The sequence below is a fragment of the Eubalaena glacialis genome, chromosome 5 (assembly GCF_028564815.1).
Source record: "Eubalaena glacialis isolate mEubGla1 chromosome 5, mEubGla1.1.hap2.+ XY, whole genome shotgun sequence".
NCBI classification, from domain to species: Eukaryota; Metazoa; Chordata; class Mammalia; order Artiodactyla; family Balaenidae; genus Eubalaena; species Eubalaena glacialis.
The window spans coordinates 75,422,973-75,437,186 of record NC_083720.1 but is presented as its reverse complement, the minus strand read 5'-3'; the positions used below and the strand labels follow the sequence as shown (position 1 = coordinate 75,437,186).

At 37.8% G+C, this 14,214-nt stretch overlaps 1 protein-coding gene across 1 annotated transcript in view; it reads left to right on the top strand.

Annotated features, from left to right (window-relative positions):
• The window catches only part of SCFD2 (sec1 family domain containing 2), a 410,854-nt gene that overhangs the window by 80,177 nt on the left and 316,463 nt on the right, over nucleotides 1–14,214 (top strand). Inside the window, exon 4 of the mRNA XM_061192275.1 lies at nucleotides 720–895. Coding sequence (XP_061048258.1) covers nucleotides 720–895 — 176 coding nt within the window. The remainder of the gene's footprint in view (nucleotides 1–719; nucleotides 896–14,214) is intronic.

The following is a 14,214-nucleotide window of genomic DNA, read 5'->3' as shown; positions in this document are numbered from 1 at the left end:
TCATTTGTCTTGGAGAGGTACTCCATGTTGAGCTCAAGAAATATTTATTCATATGACTTTATTTGATAACTTATTTATGGGGTACTTCCGAATTATGAAATGAATTCTACTAGCAATATGGCCTTGGCAAGATCACTTAACGTGTGTTTTCTTGCTTGCAAAACGCAGTTAATAGTTTCATCTTTGCTGTTGTCACCATGTTGTTTTAAGAGTCACAATAGCTTAGGCAAGCTTGCAGTTTACTCTGAAGTTTTGTGCTGATGTAAGGCAGTAGTATTTTTTTATTTTATTTTATTTTATTTATTTATTTATTTTGGCTGCATTGGGTCTTCGTTGCTGTGCGCAAGCTTTCTCTAGTTGTGAGCGGGGGCTACTCTTTGTTGTGGTGCGTGGGCTTCTCATTGCGGTGGCTTCTCTTGTTGCGGAGCATGGGCTCTAGGCACGCGGGCTTCGGTAGTTGTGGCATGCGGGCTTCAGTAGTTGTGGCTCGCGGGCTCTAGAGCACAGGCTCGGTAGTTGTGGTGCACGGGCTCAGTTGCTCTGCGGCATGTGGGATCTTCCCAGACCAGGGATCGAACCCGTGTCCCCTGCATTGGCAGGTGGATTCTTAACCACTGTGCCACCAGGGAAGCCCTGCAGTAGTATTATTAATGGCATTCTCTTCATTATTTTTACCACTCCCAGAAGAGGGTACACTGATAAATTGTATGTTTTTCCAGGGAGAGTCACTCCGGGACAGCTCACGTCCTATATTCATCTCTTCAAGAACAACCTCAAAGCTCTAGGGAATCACTGTGGGCTCCTACAGCTTGGGCTGGCCACTGTTCAAACTCTGAAACACCCGCAGACTGCCAAGTGGGACAACTTTCTGGCTTTTGAAAGGCTCCTTCTCCAGGTATGTTGCTCTGGGAGCTTCTTGGGATATTAATAATTAAAGATTTTAATTCCAGGGAAAAACTTTGATATTTATTATAATCTTAGTAATAAATCATATTGTTGACATATGCCCTATATCATATTCTCTAAGTGCCCCCAATTTAAAATTCAAGTAGCAGTTTGTTTCTATATCTACTTTCTTTTTTTTTTTTTGACAGTAACGTCTTTGGCTTCTCACTCAATACTTAGAATGTTTTTTGAGTATTTGACTAAACTTTGAAGATCTCTTTTCAGTTTTATGCAATTTGGACCTTTCTTGATCTTCATGGCATCTTTATTTAATCCTTGCTACTTTTCCTGTAGAATATTGCTACTGTTTACATTTCTTCTGACACTACTTTCTTTTTTTTTTGTTTTTTTGTTTTTAAATGTTTACAATAAGTGGTCTTTTTTTTTTTTAAGTTTCATTTTATTTATTTTATTTATGGCTGTGTTGGATCTTCGTTTCTGTGCGAGGGCTTTCTCTAGTTGTGGCAAGCGGGGGCTACTCTTCATCGCAGTGCGCAGGCCTCTCACTATCGCGGCCTCTCTTGTTGCGGAGCACAGGCTCCAGACGCGCAGGCTCAGTAATTGTGGCTCACGGGCCCAGCTGCTCCACAGCATGTGGGATCTTCCCAGACCAGGGCTCGAACCTGTGTCCCCTGCATTGGCAGGCAGATTCTCAACTATTGCGCCACCAGGTAAGCCCCTGACACTACTTTCTAATCCTTAAACAACATATAGCATGTGGCTTAAAAATGATGCTTATGATAGACGAAAGGGAGGCAAACTCCATTTGTAATTTTCTTTTTTGTTTTAAAGTATTAGGTTATTTATTTGGATGCTCCGGGACTTAGTTGTGGCACATGGGATCTTCCTTGCCACATGCGGGATCTTTAGTTGTGGCATGCGGGATCTCTTTTTAGTTGCAGTATGTGGGATCTTAGTTGCGGCATGTGGGATCTAGTTTCCTGACCAGGGATCGAACCGGGGCCCCCTGCGTTGGGAGAGTGGAGTCTTAACCCCTACACCATCAGGGAAGTCGTCATTTGTAATTTTCATGAAGAGAGATGTATGTGGAGTAGGACCTTTTCACTATTGATAAAATACTTTCATAGGAAACTTTTAAGAAGATGTATTTTTAAAAATTATAAAGTGTTTCAAACACATAAAATAATATGACAAATATTTATGTACCTTACACATAGATTCAATATAATTTACTAGTTTTTATGTTTACTTTATATCCTTTTTCATTAAAGAAATAAAACGACATAAAGTTGAAGCGTCTCTGATACTATAGCCTTTTCCTGCTCTGATTCTCCTTTTTCCTTTCCCAGGGGTAATCACAAGCTTGATTCCTTGTTTCTATATGTTTATTAAATATTTATTTTTCCATGAATAATACAGAGTATTATGCTATGGGTTTTACTTTTTATGTAAGTGATATCACATTATAAGTATCCCTAAACAACCTGCTTTTCCCTCTCAGCATTCTGTTTTAAGATAATCCAAATTGACATGTATAGATTTAATTATAAATATTCAATTTATGGAATCCATATTGATGTATAATTAGACTGTTCCATATTTGTGTGTGTGTGTGTGTGTGTGGTTAGAAAGAATGAGATGAGTATCCTGGAACTTGTCTTCTGGCCCACATGTGAGAGAGTGTCTCTAGGGCATATACCTTGGAGAGGATTGTTACTTTGTTGACCATGCATATTGTTGAGTTTACTAAATATCACCAAACCGATTATCAAAGACGTTGAACTAGTTGACCCTTCTGCTAGGACTGGATGACAGTTTGTTTCCCAGCATAGTGTCCAGCACTCAGTATTATCAAATTTAAACATTTTTTTATAATGGGTCAATACTATCTTTGTATAAATTTGCATTTCTCTGGCTACTGATGAGGCTGAGCACCTTCTGTAGTATTTATTAGCTATTCAGTTTTCCTCTTCTATCAATTGCTCATTTTTATACTTATTTATCTATTAGGTAACAGAAAAAACTGTTTTATGTCATGCAAATACTTCTCCCAGACTGTGGTTTGGCTTTTAAATTTAATTCCTATATGTTTTATTGTACAGAATTTTTGCATGTGATGTACTCTAGTTAATGAATATTATCTTTTATGGTTTATTCTTATTTATGTTTTATATTAGAAATCTTTTTGTACCCCTAATTTCTAAATATATTGTTCAGTATTTTCCACTAAAAATTAATTTTTGTTTTTGACATTTGAATTTTTGTTTATTTATTTATTTATTTTTTAAACATCTTTATTGGAGTATAATTGCTTTACAATAGTGTGTTAGTTTCTGCTTTATAATAAAGTGAATCAGCCATACATATACATATATCCCCATATCTCGTCCCTCTTGCATCTCCCTCCCACCCTCCCTGACATTTGAATTTTTAATCCACCTGGAATTTATCTTTGTTTATGATATTATTGGGATCTCATTTTCTTTTCTTCCATATGGATAGCCTATTCTCCCCACACCATTTATGAAATATTCCATTGTGCTGTAGATTACTTACCTAACAGTCATTTCCCTCTTTCTCATGTTGGCAGAACACCAGTTTTGTTCCAGTGTCCACTCTTTTCCCACATGATTCAGGCAAATCCTGATTGGTCTCAGACTATATTAATATTCTCATCTCCCCACCTAATGATTGGTTTCGCAGTTCTAGCCTAAGAGAGGCAAAGCGAAGTTTGCTGGAGGTGCTTCTAAGAAAGATTTTCTTTTGCCCTTGTAGAAAAATATATAATGAAGAAACAAGCTCCTTTTTCTTGATATATGTTTGTGACACTTTGAGTATTTTGTAATAATGAAGGGAGCTCACTGAGATCCTGAAAAAGATAAACAGAACCTAAATCCTTAAAGATGACTTTGAGTCTTACCTCAAAATAGCTTGTTTTGTGAGATGATGATTCTTCTCATTGTTTAAGCCATTTTAGTTGGTTTTCTGTTATTTGGAACCAAAAGATATTCATCCTTTTCTCAATGATACATGATATACTAAGATCTCATATAAAAATACGTTTGTATCTCACTTTCTAGTCTGTTTCAATGGTCAGTTTATCCATCACAGAATTAATACCACAGTGTTAAAATTAACATGTCCAGTTTTATGCCTTTCTCTATAAAAGAAACTTACTAGATTTTTTATGGGTATTTTAGTGATTTTAATACCAGTTGTAAATTGAATTTTCTAATTGCTCATTGCTGGTGTATTGGAATACTCTTGGCTTGACTTTTGACTGGTGATCACGTGTCCAACAACCTTGCATTTTGTATTAATATTTGCTTTCCTATTTCTTGCTGTGATTCATTGGTTGTCCTGTATTTCTTCTGCAGGCAATAATATTATCTGCGAATAATGGCAGTTTTGTTACTTCCTTTCCACACTTCATACCACTTTCTTTTTTAGTGCACTGACCAGGCATACTAGAACCCTACTCAACAGAGGCAATGAAAATAGGCATTTTCATCTTATTCCTGACTTTAAAGACAGTTCTAAAATTTTACCACTAAATATTATGTTTTGTTTTGTTTTTAATCAGGCTAGGGAAGTTCCTTCTTAATCTTATTTTGCTGAATTGTTGTTGTTGTTATTGCTGTTTTTATCCTGCCTGAGTGTTGAATTTCACTTAATACAGATTCTGAAATTTTTTAGGTGAATATATATATATGGTTTTTCTCCCATAATCTGTTAATGTGGTGAATTGTATTTATAGTTTTTTAAATAATCATTACTGCATTCCTGGGATAAGTTTAACTTGATCCTACACACACACACACACACACACACACACACTGCTAGATTTAGTTTACTAATATTTTGTTTACACATTTGCATTTATGCTTGTAGGTGAGATTACCTTATAATTTTTCTTCATTGTGCTGATGTCCAGTTTCGAAACAAAGCTTACAGTAGTTAGGTAAAATCAGAGTGAGTTTCATTTTTTGTATTTGGAGCTATTTGTATAGGAAAGGAATTTTCAGTTGCTTAAAAGTGAAATATGCCTAAATTTAGAATCATGTGGACCTGTTGTGTTGTTGTTAGACTTAGATTTTTACTTCCAATTTGACTACTTAAGTGTTTATAGATCTATTTAATTCTCTGTTTTTTCTTGAGATTATTTTGGTAGTTTATATTCGTTTAAATCCATTCATCTATATTTTCAAATTGGCATAAATTTATTTATAGAATTCTCTTAAAATTTTAAAATCTCCTTTGAATATATAGTTGTAATTCCTTTTCTCAATACCTGGTATTTTTATTGCAAAATTAACTCTCCTTTTGATTTTGGTTCGTATTAGCAGAATTTTATTAGTCATTCCAAAGAATCAGCTTTAGTTTTTTTATTTTGATATACTCATTTGTGCTCTTTTATTTTTCATTAATTTCTGTTTTTATCTTATTTCCTTTCTTCTGTATTCTTTGGTTTTACTCTGTTGTTCTTTTTTTAACTTCCTATTTTCAAATAATGTATTTAAGATTATGAATTTCCCTCTAAATACTGCTGTAGCTTAGTCCAAAAGTTTGACTGTCTTTGTTGTTATTCAGTTCTAAATATTTCACAATTTCTATTATGATTTTCCCTTTGATTTATTTATTATTTAGATTGCATGATATTGTTTAAGTTTATAAATATATGAGGTCTTTTAAAAAAACTTATTTTTACTTGATTATTAGATTGTGGTCAGAGAATGTGTTTTGAATGATATAATCTTATTTATGTGACTTCCTTTGTATGTGATTCATTTCTCTAAATGGTCCACATATACTCAAAAAGAATGTTTATTCTCTAATTGTTTTATGTAGGGTTCCATAAATGTCCCTTAGCTTATAGTAATCATATATAATATATATTAAAATATATATTATTATAATATAAATAATTCAAATAAATATAAATGATTCAAAGATACATTTTAAAAAAATTCTTTATCTCCTTACTTACTAGCTTCTGACAGAAGTGTTTTCAAATTTCCCACTATGATTGTGGATTTATCAATTATTCCTTATATTTTTTCTGTAACTATATCTATCTATATCACCTATATCTATATCTACTTATTAAAAACCAGGTCACAATTCTAATGTAATACCACAGGGTTCATTCTAGTTTTCTCCCTTTCCTTATCTGTAAATCCCTTCTGTAGGTAACCAGTCTTCCATTAGCACTGCTGCCCCTCTCACAGGTGCCTTCCTCACCTCACCTGGGCTTGTCTTCCTGCTCCAGGCTATGGCCAGGCCCACAAGGATGTTCTCTTTTACTTCACACAAAGGTGCCCCTATTTAAACCTCTCCACATGAATGCCCTTCCCACCTCACTCAGACTCTGACCTCTAGTGCTGTGCTACCTGGCCTCCACCTCTTGTATGGGTGCCCTCCTCACCCCTCTCAGGCTCCAGGACCCCACACCAAGCCCCGCTGCTGCTCCCATGGCACAGATGCCCTCTTCCCTCTGTAGGCTCGGACATCCCGTGCCAGAATATTGCCATTGCCACTCCCCTGTTTGCATGTTCTCACCTCCCTGCTCAGGCTCTGACACTCTATCTTGGGAGATTGCTGTCCCCTAACCTCCCCATGGATGCCTGTCTCACCTCCTTTGGTTCTGACAACCTGTGTAGGGCTGCTGCTTCATTCCCCTCCCTTCTCTGCCCACCCAACTACCTCACAGAGATTCCCTCCTCACCTCACAGAGGCCTTGGTCGCTATTTAGACACACCCCTCATCTTGCTCAGGTTCTGAAACCCTGCACTGGGTCTTCACTGCCGCCAGCCTCTGTGAGGTTCTTTTCTGCCACTTTGGGTTCCAACAACCCCTGCTTAGCTCTGCCACCCACTATGCGAAGATGCCCTCCTCACCCTCTTTTGATGCTGACACCCTGCACTGGGATGCCCTTGCTTCCCGCCATGCACTCCCCTGGGCTCTGGCAACCTGCTCTAGGCCACTGCTACAGCCTCCTTCCCTCCTCCTGCCCTGCCACCAGGACAACTCCTCACCCCTGCCCACCACTGATACCCTGTGAGGTGAATCTCTAGCACCAAAATCTAACAGGAGTGTTTCAAAACAAGGCACAGCAGTTTTCTCCCAAGAATGATAATCCTTCAACTCACCAGAGATTTCTGAAGAAACATGATACAGTATTAATTCTATGGCATCTTATATTTATAATTAATTTTTGGAATCCTTTTCCATGTTAGACTGCCTCAGATGTGACCACGGTACTTGGTGTACTTCTCTCAGCAAGTGGAGAAGGAATAAAAAGACAGGGAAAAAGAAGTAACATTTAAAATGCTAAAACCCCACTTTTATCATAATTGCCATTACCCTGACCAGCACTGAGAACACTCAGTCATTTCTGGGTCCTTATAAGTTAGTGTTTTCGCACAGGTGAACTTATACACCAGCCATAGCAATTGCCCTTTGTTTATGAACAGGCTTATTTTATCTAGTATACACTCATCCATTATTGTAATGAGTCATAATATATGCTGAGCTGCCCTATTTACAGACTTCGGTATGAAAGTAGAGCATCTGAGTTTATTTCGAGCGTGAGGACAATGTCTAGCTTTTTCCTAAGGGCTTGAGAGCCACCTAATGCAAATCTCAGCCAGCACTGAGAGCTGTTTATTTCTTTGGAGACTCATTTCCACCACTCTCTCCCCAGCCTCCGTCACTGAACCTCAGTGTTGACTTCATGGCCTAAGTAACCCTGTAGACAACCTTGCTTGGTAAAGAAAAAGAAATTGGTCTTGGAAATGTATAATTAAACACAGGTTACTGCATTCCTTACTCGCTGCCATCTCTTGGCTCAGTGGTTCTGGCGATTTAATGACTAGTCAGCAAGAGATCTGGGTACTATTCATAAGACTTATGTTTGACTCAGGCCCTGAAATATGACAGAAAGATAATACTGTGTGCTCAAAAGAGAAACTTTTTTGATTATTATTGGGAAAAATCTAATAATTATTTGCAGTGAATGTTTTTAAAAACCAAAGGGGATAAAGCATCTTCTCAATTCCTTTTTCTCTCCATTTTCATGAAGGTCCAATATCACAGTCTGTGTTTTAGGCATTCAGTACATATGTGCTAATTAACAAGTAATTCTGTTTCTATTTCAAGTTAAAAAATGTAGAAACGAAGTTGAACCTGAATGTGGCTGCATCTATGATTCTATTAATGAATGTATTCACTTTTAAAAGTAGCTTTGCTTTTCTTTTAATCAAAGTACGGATTTACTTAATTTTTTGGTAGTCTTTGAAGAATTCTTTTTTTATTACTATAAAAAAAAATAAAGTTTGATTTAGCTTCCTCATCTAAATGGGAATAAAGTGCCTACATCATAGTGTTATTGTCAGGATTGGATGAGATTACATATGTATATCACTAAGTACAGTGCTTGACATATAGTAAATGCTCAATAAATAGTAGTCATTATTTATTCTTTTAGCTGAGCCAAAAATATTGCAAATGCCAATTTACTTTATGCAAGTAATAGTTTTAATATACTCTCACCTAGATTTTGTTTTTCTAAACTAAAATTTACTGAGGAAGAATGAGACTGTTACGTAGAAAACTGTTACTGTCTGTTTTTACTTACTATTTGATGATGTTTAACAGTATTTTTCTTAAATCCAGATTTAAATCTCATTGTTTCTACATTGTATATCTGATGTTTTTGTGCTAATTGTTTCAAAGAAAAACTTTTATTGACCATAATTTATTGGTGGTTATAAAATGATAGCAAACTATGTAGTAGAGGAAGCAGCTGTGTTTATACTTTCTAAAAAACATACTTTATAAATATATATGTAGTATCTATCTCCAGTTATTTTTTTAGGTAGAATTTACATTTCTAAATAAAAAAATCCAACTTGGAAAATGACTTTTTAAATTTTTAAAAAAAATTTTTTGGCTGCATTGGGTCTTTGTTGCTGCGAGCAGGCTTTCTCTAGTTGTGGCGAGCAGGGGCTCCTTGTCATTGCGGTGCACGGGCGTCTCATTGCGGTGGCTTTGCTTGTTGCAGAGCACAGGCTCTAGCCGTGTGGATTTCAGTAGTTGCACCATGCGGGCTCAGTAGTTGTGGCACACGGGCCCTAGAGCGCGCAGGCTTCACTAGTTGTGGCTCGCGGGCTCTAGAGTGCAGGCTCAGTAGTTGTGGTGCACAGGCTTAGTTGCTCCGCGGCATGTGGGATCTTCCCGGACCAGGGATTGAACCCGTGTCCTCTGCATTGGCAGGCGGATTCTTAACCACTGAGCCACCAGGGAAGTCCGGAAAATGACGTTTAAATAAAATATAAATGATTTATAGAGCCACTCATGATTTTCCAGGTAAACGTTGCTTTAGTTTTAAATGTTATCTGTCTTTGCAATGAAAAGTCGGCACAGCATTTTATCAGTTGCCAAAGCAGTTTTTAATAGGTAGAATTAGTTTTCTTTATGAGATACTGAATTTCAGAGTATCTCTTCTGTACAGATCAAGTTTAACTAAACTAAATGACCATATGTCTGCTTGTCCTATAGCAAATTGGTGGGTTTTACCTTCTCAGTCCTCTAGAGCTTCTATTAGGTCCCAAGCCAGATGGCTAGGCTTGGAAATGTAATGGCTCATTTTAGGTCTGTTCCTGACTTCACCAACACTCTGGGAGGTCCTGATTTGTCACTTGCAAAAGTGCTGGTGATATTATTTGGATGAAGAGTGAGGGAAGAGGCAAAAAAAGGTGATCCCTAAAGTCAGACCTGAGTGTTGTTTACAGTTACGGAGATTTTTCATAGGATTTTTGCTGAGAAGGAAAATTGTGGAGCATGTTAAAAGAAAATCTCTTGTTTCTTTACGCTCTACTCTTAACACTTCCGACACCAAATAGGTGTCCTCCAACCCACTACTGGGTGTCACACCCACTGGGTATCCTGTAATTCAATTATGACTAATTAAATGGAGTTAGCACAGACCCTGCAGGTTATGGGCTAAGCCCCACAAGACTGCCCCCCACTTTAGACATCAGTTGCAAGTCTGGGCCTCTCATACTTCTGACCAACCTGCTATCAATCAGGGTTCCCACGACCCCCTCTTTGGGTTCCATAATTTGCCATAATGGCTCACAAAACTCAGGGAAACATTTATATTTTTATTTATTTATTTTTCAACACTTTATTTTTTAATTTGTTATTTTTTTAACATCTTTATTGGAGTATAATTACTTTACAATGTTGTGTTAGTTTCTGGTGTATAGGAAAGTGAATCAGCTGTACATATACATATATCCCCATATCCCCTCCCTCTTGCGTCTCCCTCCCACCCTCCCTATCCCACCCCTCTAGGTGGTCACAGAGCACCGAGCTGATCTCCCTGTGCTATGCGGCTGCTTCCCACTAGCTATCTATTTTACATTTGGTAGTGTATATATGTCCATGCCACTCTCTCACTTTGTCCCAGCTTACCCTTCCCAAAACATTTATTTAAGTTTCAGCTTATTAGAACTCGGGTGAGGTCTGAAAGTATCCTAAGAGCAGGAGCTTCTGTTCCCGTGGAGTTGGGGTGTCCCACCCTCCCAGCACATGGATGTGTTTACCAGCCCCAAAGCTCTCTAAGCTCTATACTTTAGGGATTTTTATGGAGGCTTCATCTCGTAGACATGATTAATTATTAACTCAGTCTCTAGCCCTTCTCCCATTCCTGGAGGATGGGGTGGCGGGGGGCGGGGGTGAAACTGAAAGTCCAAGCTTCTATTCTTGGCTTGGTCTTTCTGGTGACCAGCCCCTATCCAGGAGCTACCCAGGAACCCACCAAGAATCACCTCATTAGAACAAAAGATGCTCCTATCATCCAGGAAATTCCAAGGGATTTAGGAGTTCTGTGTACCAGGAATCAGGGTCCAAGACCAAATATTAGAACAAAAGATGCTCCTAGCACCCCTGTTGCTCAGGAAAATACAAGGGTTTTAGGAGCTATGTGCCAGGAACTGGGGGCAGAGACCAAATATGTGTTTCTTACTATGTCACAGTGGTTTTCACAGTATTACATCAAATTTACTGCAAAGGCCATTTATCAGAGGAGAACATCCCCCAGCCCACCACCGATTTCCACGAAGAGAGGTTTTCCTAGGCACGCTCTTGGTCTGTCACTGACCCTTTATTCCCTCCTCTCTTACAGAGAGGGGTGTTTTATCCGGTTGGCAAGTTCGGGACAAATGAATGGGCTCAACTCTGTCTTTTCTCCTCTTGGGAGGGGCCCTGCGTTTGGAGAGCACTGTGGGGCTCAGCGCTTTCAGAATCAGAATCTGCCCTCATCGGCTAGCAGCCTGTTCTTTCTCCACCCTTCTTATTCTTTATAGCAAGCTGGCAGCAGCTTGTTTTGAATGAAATGTCTTAAATATTTTTGGGAAAAGGTTAAATGGGGATTTATCAGTTGCCTCTTTGGACATTTGTATTAAACAGTTGTATACAAAGAGAGGTAGGAATGAACCTAATACAGAAGAAAACTTCTTTTTGATTGAGCTGAAAATAGTTAAAGTCATTTTCCATTCTGAAAAGGAAAGGGGCAGCTTTGGCTTGAAGAATACTACCATTTCTTATTGATTCTAAAATATCCATTTTTTCACATTTTCACATTTCTGAAATTGGGGTGCATCTTGGAATCAATGGCATTTCTCACTCTAAGTGCAGTATTTTTTTCTCTTGCTGGGGTGCATAAAATAATGATGTGTGTTATAATCAGTTGTGTCTTCCAGTCAATGAAATGGGGTTTTGAAAGTAGGAAGTGGATGAAAATTTCCCCAGATCTTGGGTCTGACTTAGTATTTTCCTGACAGTTCTGTTGCCATTGTGTTAAAATAGTGGCATTTGAGTGGCAGATTGCCTTCACCAGCCATGAGTATGATAAAAGATTTGTCACTTGGGATATTCATCTCACTGGAGCACCTTTCATAAGTGAAGAAGATGGTCTTTCTTTTAGGCAATTTTGTGACTATTAGACTATGCTGTGACTACATCATGATAATTTAAGTAATACTGAATTTTCCCCTAAACTGCCCTAGGACCAAGGAATACATGCTTTGGGGATGATCTCTTAGGCTGGCACTATTAAGTCTTAGGTTAAGATTTTTATGAGTGGATTCTCGGTAGCTTAAGAATGTGTTGACTTAACTTGGGTCCCTATAGTGAACTATAAGTTGAGTAATATTTAAAATATAATACTAATTTACGATATTAATGTACAAATATTTAATTATTAAATTGACTTATTGTTTTTTACCTGTTTTGTATATAACTCATTTTGATTAAAAATGTATAAGGCATTTTATTTACAACTGCTGATTTCTCATTTGGAACTAAAATTTAGTTAGAACAATATACCTGAAATTAGTTAAGTTTATTTAAGAAATATATACACCCAGAAGCACTATTTAGAACAAGTGAAAAAAAAATTTTTTTTGAATACAAAGGCTATACTTGTCTCTCAACTTCTCTAACCATTTGCTTTGTTTATCTTCTTTTCTCTATCGATGGCCCTAGGCCCTCCTTCTTCCTGGTTTTGGAGTGTTCCACGTTATTCCTAGCTGTTAAGTATTAATAATTCCAGTAGTAGTGTTATAGATCTCCCCTTCCTGAGGTTGAACACACACACACACACACACACACACACACATTCTTTCTTCCTCTCCCATGTGTAGCAGGCCTAAATAAAGAAAACTAGAGCTAAAGCAACTTGATTCTGACAAATAGGGAAACTTGGGGCTTTAACAATTGTTAATCCCTCTTATTAGAATGTTCTTTTCCAGTTCTTCTCATGGCTGGTCAGATCAAAACTGAAATTCCATCTCCTCAGGGAAGCCTTCCCTGAATAGCTTTCCTCATCACTTTGTTTTATATTTGCTTTTCATTTGCTGACGTTATTTTGTTTACATAGTCATTGTCTCCCTCTGCTAGATTATAAGACAGTTGAAACTGGGGACCTTGTTGACCTGATTCACGAGTATGTCCCAGAATACAGAATCTTCATTTTCACACTTACAGTAGCAGGCTTTACTGCCTGCCTGTGGGAATTTGAGAGGTTTGTTATAAACATGGAGTTTACTTCCCATTGATTGGCTTGCAATAAATGGATAAAGATTTGAGTGGTTTACCTGATTCTAAAGGGATGTCTTGTTTATGGCCTTTAGGGCAGAGGCTTAATGTTCTCACCACCTGGTGTCACCTTTTTACATAGTACATGGTCACCCAAAAGGACAGTGATTTCGCAGTTAGCCTTGCAGCTCCATGTGACCAGGTTCTGGTGAGTGAGACATGAGTAGGGCTGATGTGGGCCACCTTCAGGCTGTGCACTGAAAGGAGAGGTATGTGCGTTTCATCTTCCCCTTTCTGTGTGTTGAAATGCAGCCAGAATGGCAAGAATGGGAGTGGCTGACTTGAATTATGAGAGGAAGCTATGTGTTGAAGATGTTTGAATGGAAGGATGGAAGAACCGTAGTTGGTTTGCTGGACCACTGACCTGGTCTTTATGTGAGTGAGAAATATATTCCTATTTTGTTTAAGCCACTATAATTTTGAGCCTCTGTGATAGCAGCCAAACATTCCAATTAACATGGCCATCTTTTACTGCAGTTTTCATCACAGAAATTTGTACTGTAAGTCTTGTAATTCTGATAATTTATGATCTCGTGGGGAAGTTATCAAAATAATGGATTGTCTTGATGTTTGCGCTCTTAAACATCACTAGATTCTGGGATATTTGGTAATAGTGTAGGAGATATAACTTATTTTAATGCAACACTAAATTATCAGAGTTTAAAAAATTTTTCCACAGATATTTATGGGAAAAAGTTCCAGATGAAGGACATTTGGAATTAAAGAGATCTGAGTAGCCTAATATGTTGGTTCTTCAGGGGCTCATGTGATTATACCCTTTTGAGGTATTAACTCTACCCCTTTTTCCCCCACAGTTCAGAACACCTGGGGAGACACTGTGTCATCTGTAGATAGAATAAACTTTACTAGTCCTCAGAAATATAAATCATCTCTTCATCACTTTCTCTCTCCTCTAGGGAAGCCTCTGTCCTCTAGTTTCTTGCCAAGAGAGGTGTCACTTCCAAATGGTGGAGGGAAAAAGTTAAAATGCCTTTTCCAAAAGAAAATATTCTGTTCCATTCCATATAATAACGATCTATTGAGCGCATGCTGCCTGTCAGATAGTGAAGTTATAAAACCAAAACATAGATGGTTTCTTGGATGTGCATATAGTTTATTTTGTAATGTGGATTAGATATCAGTATG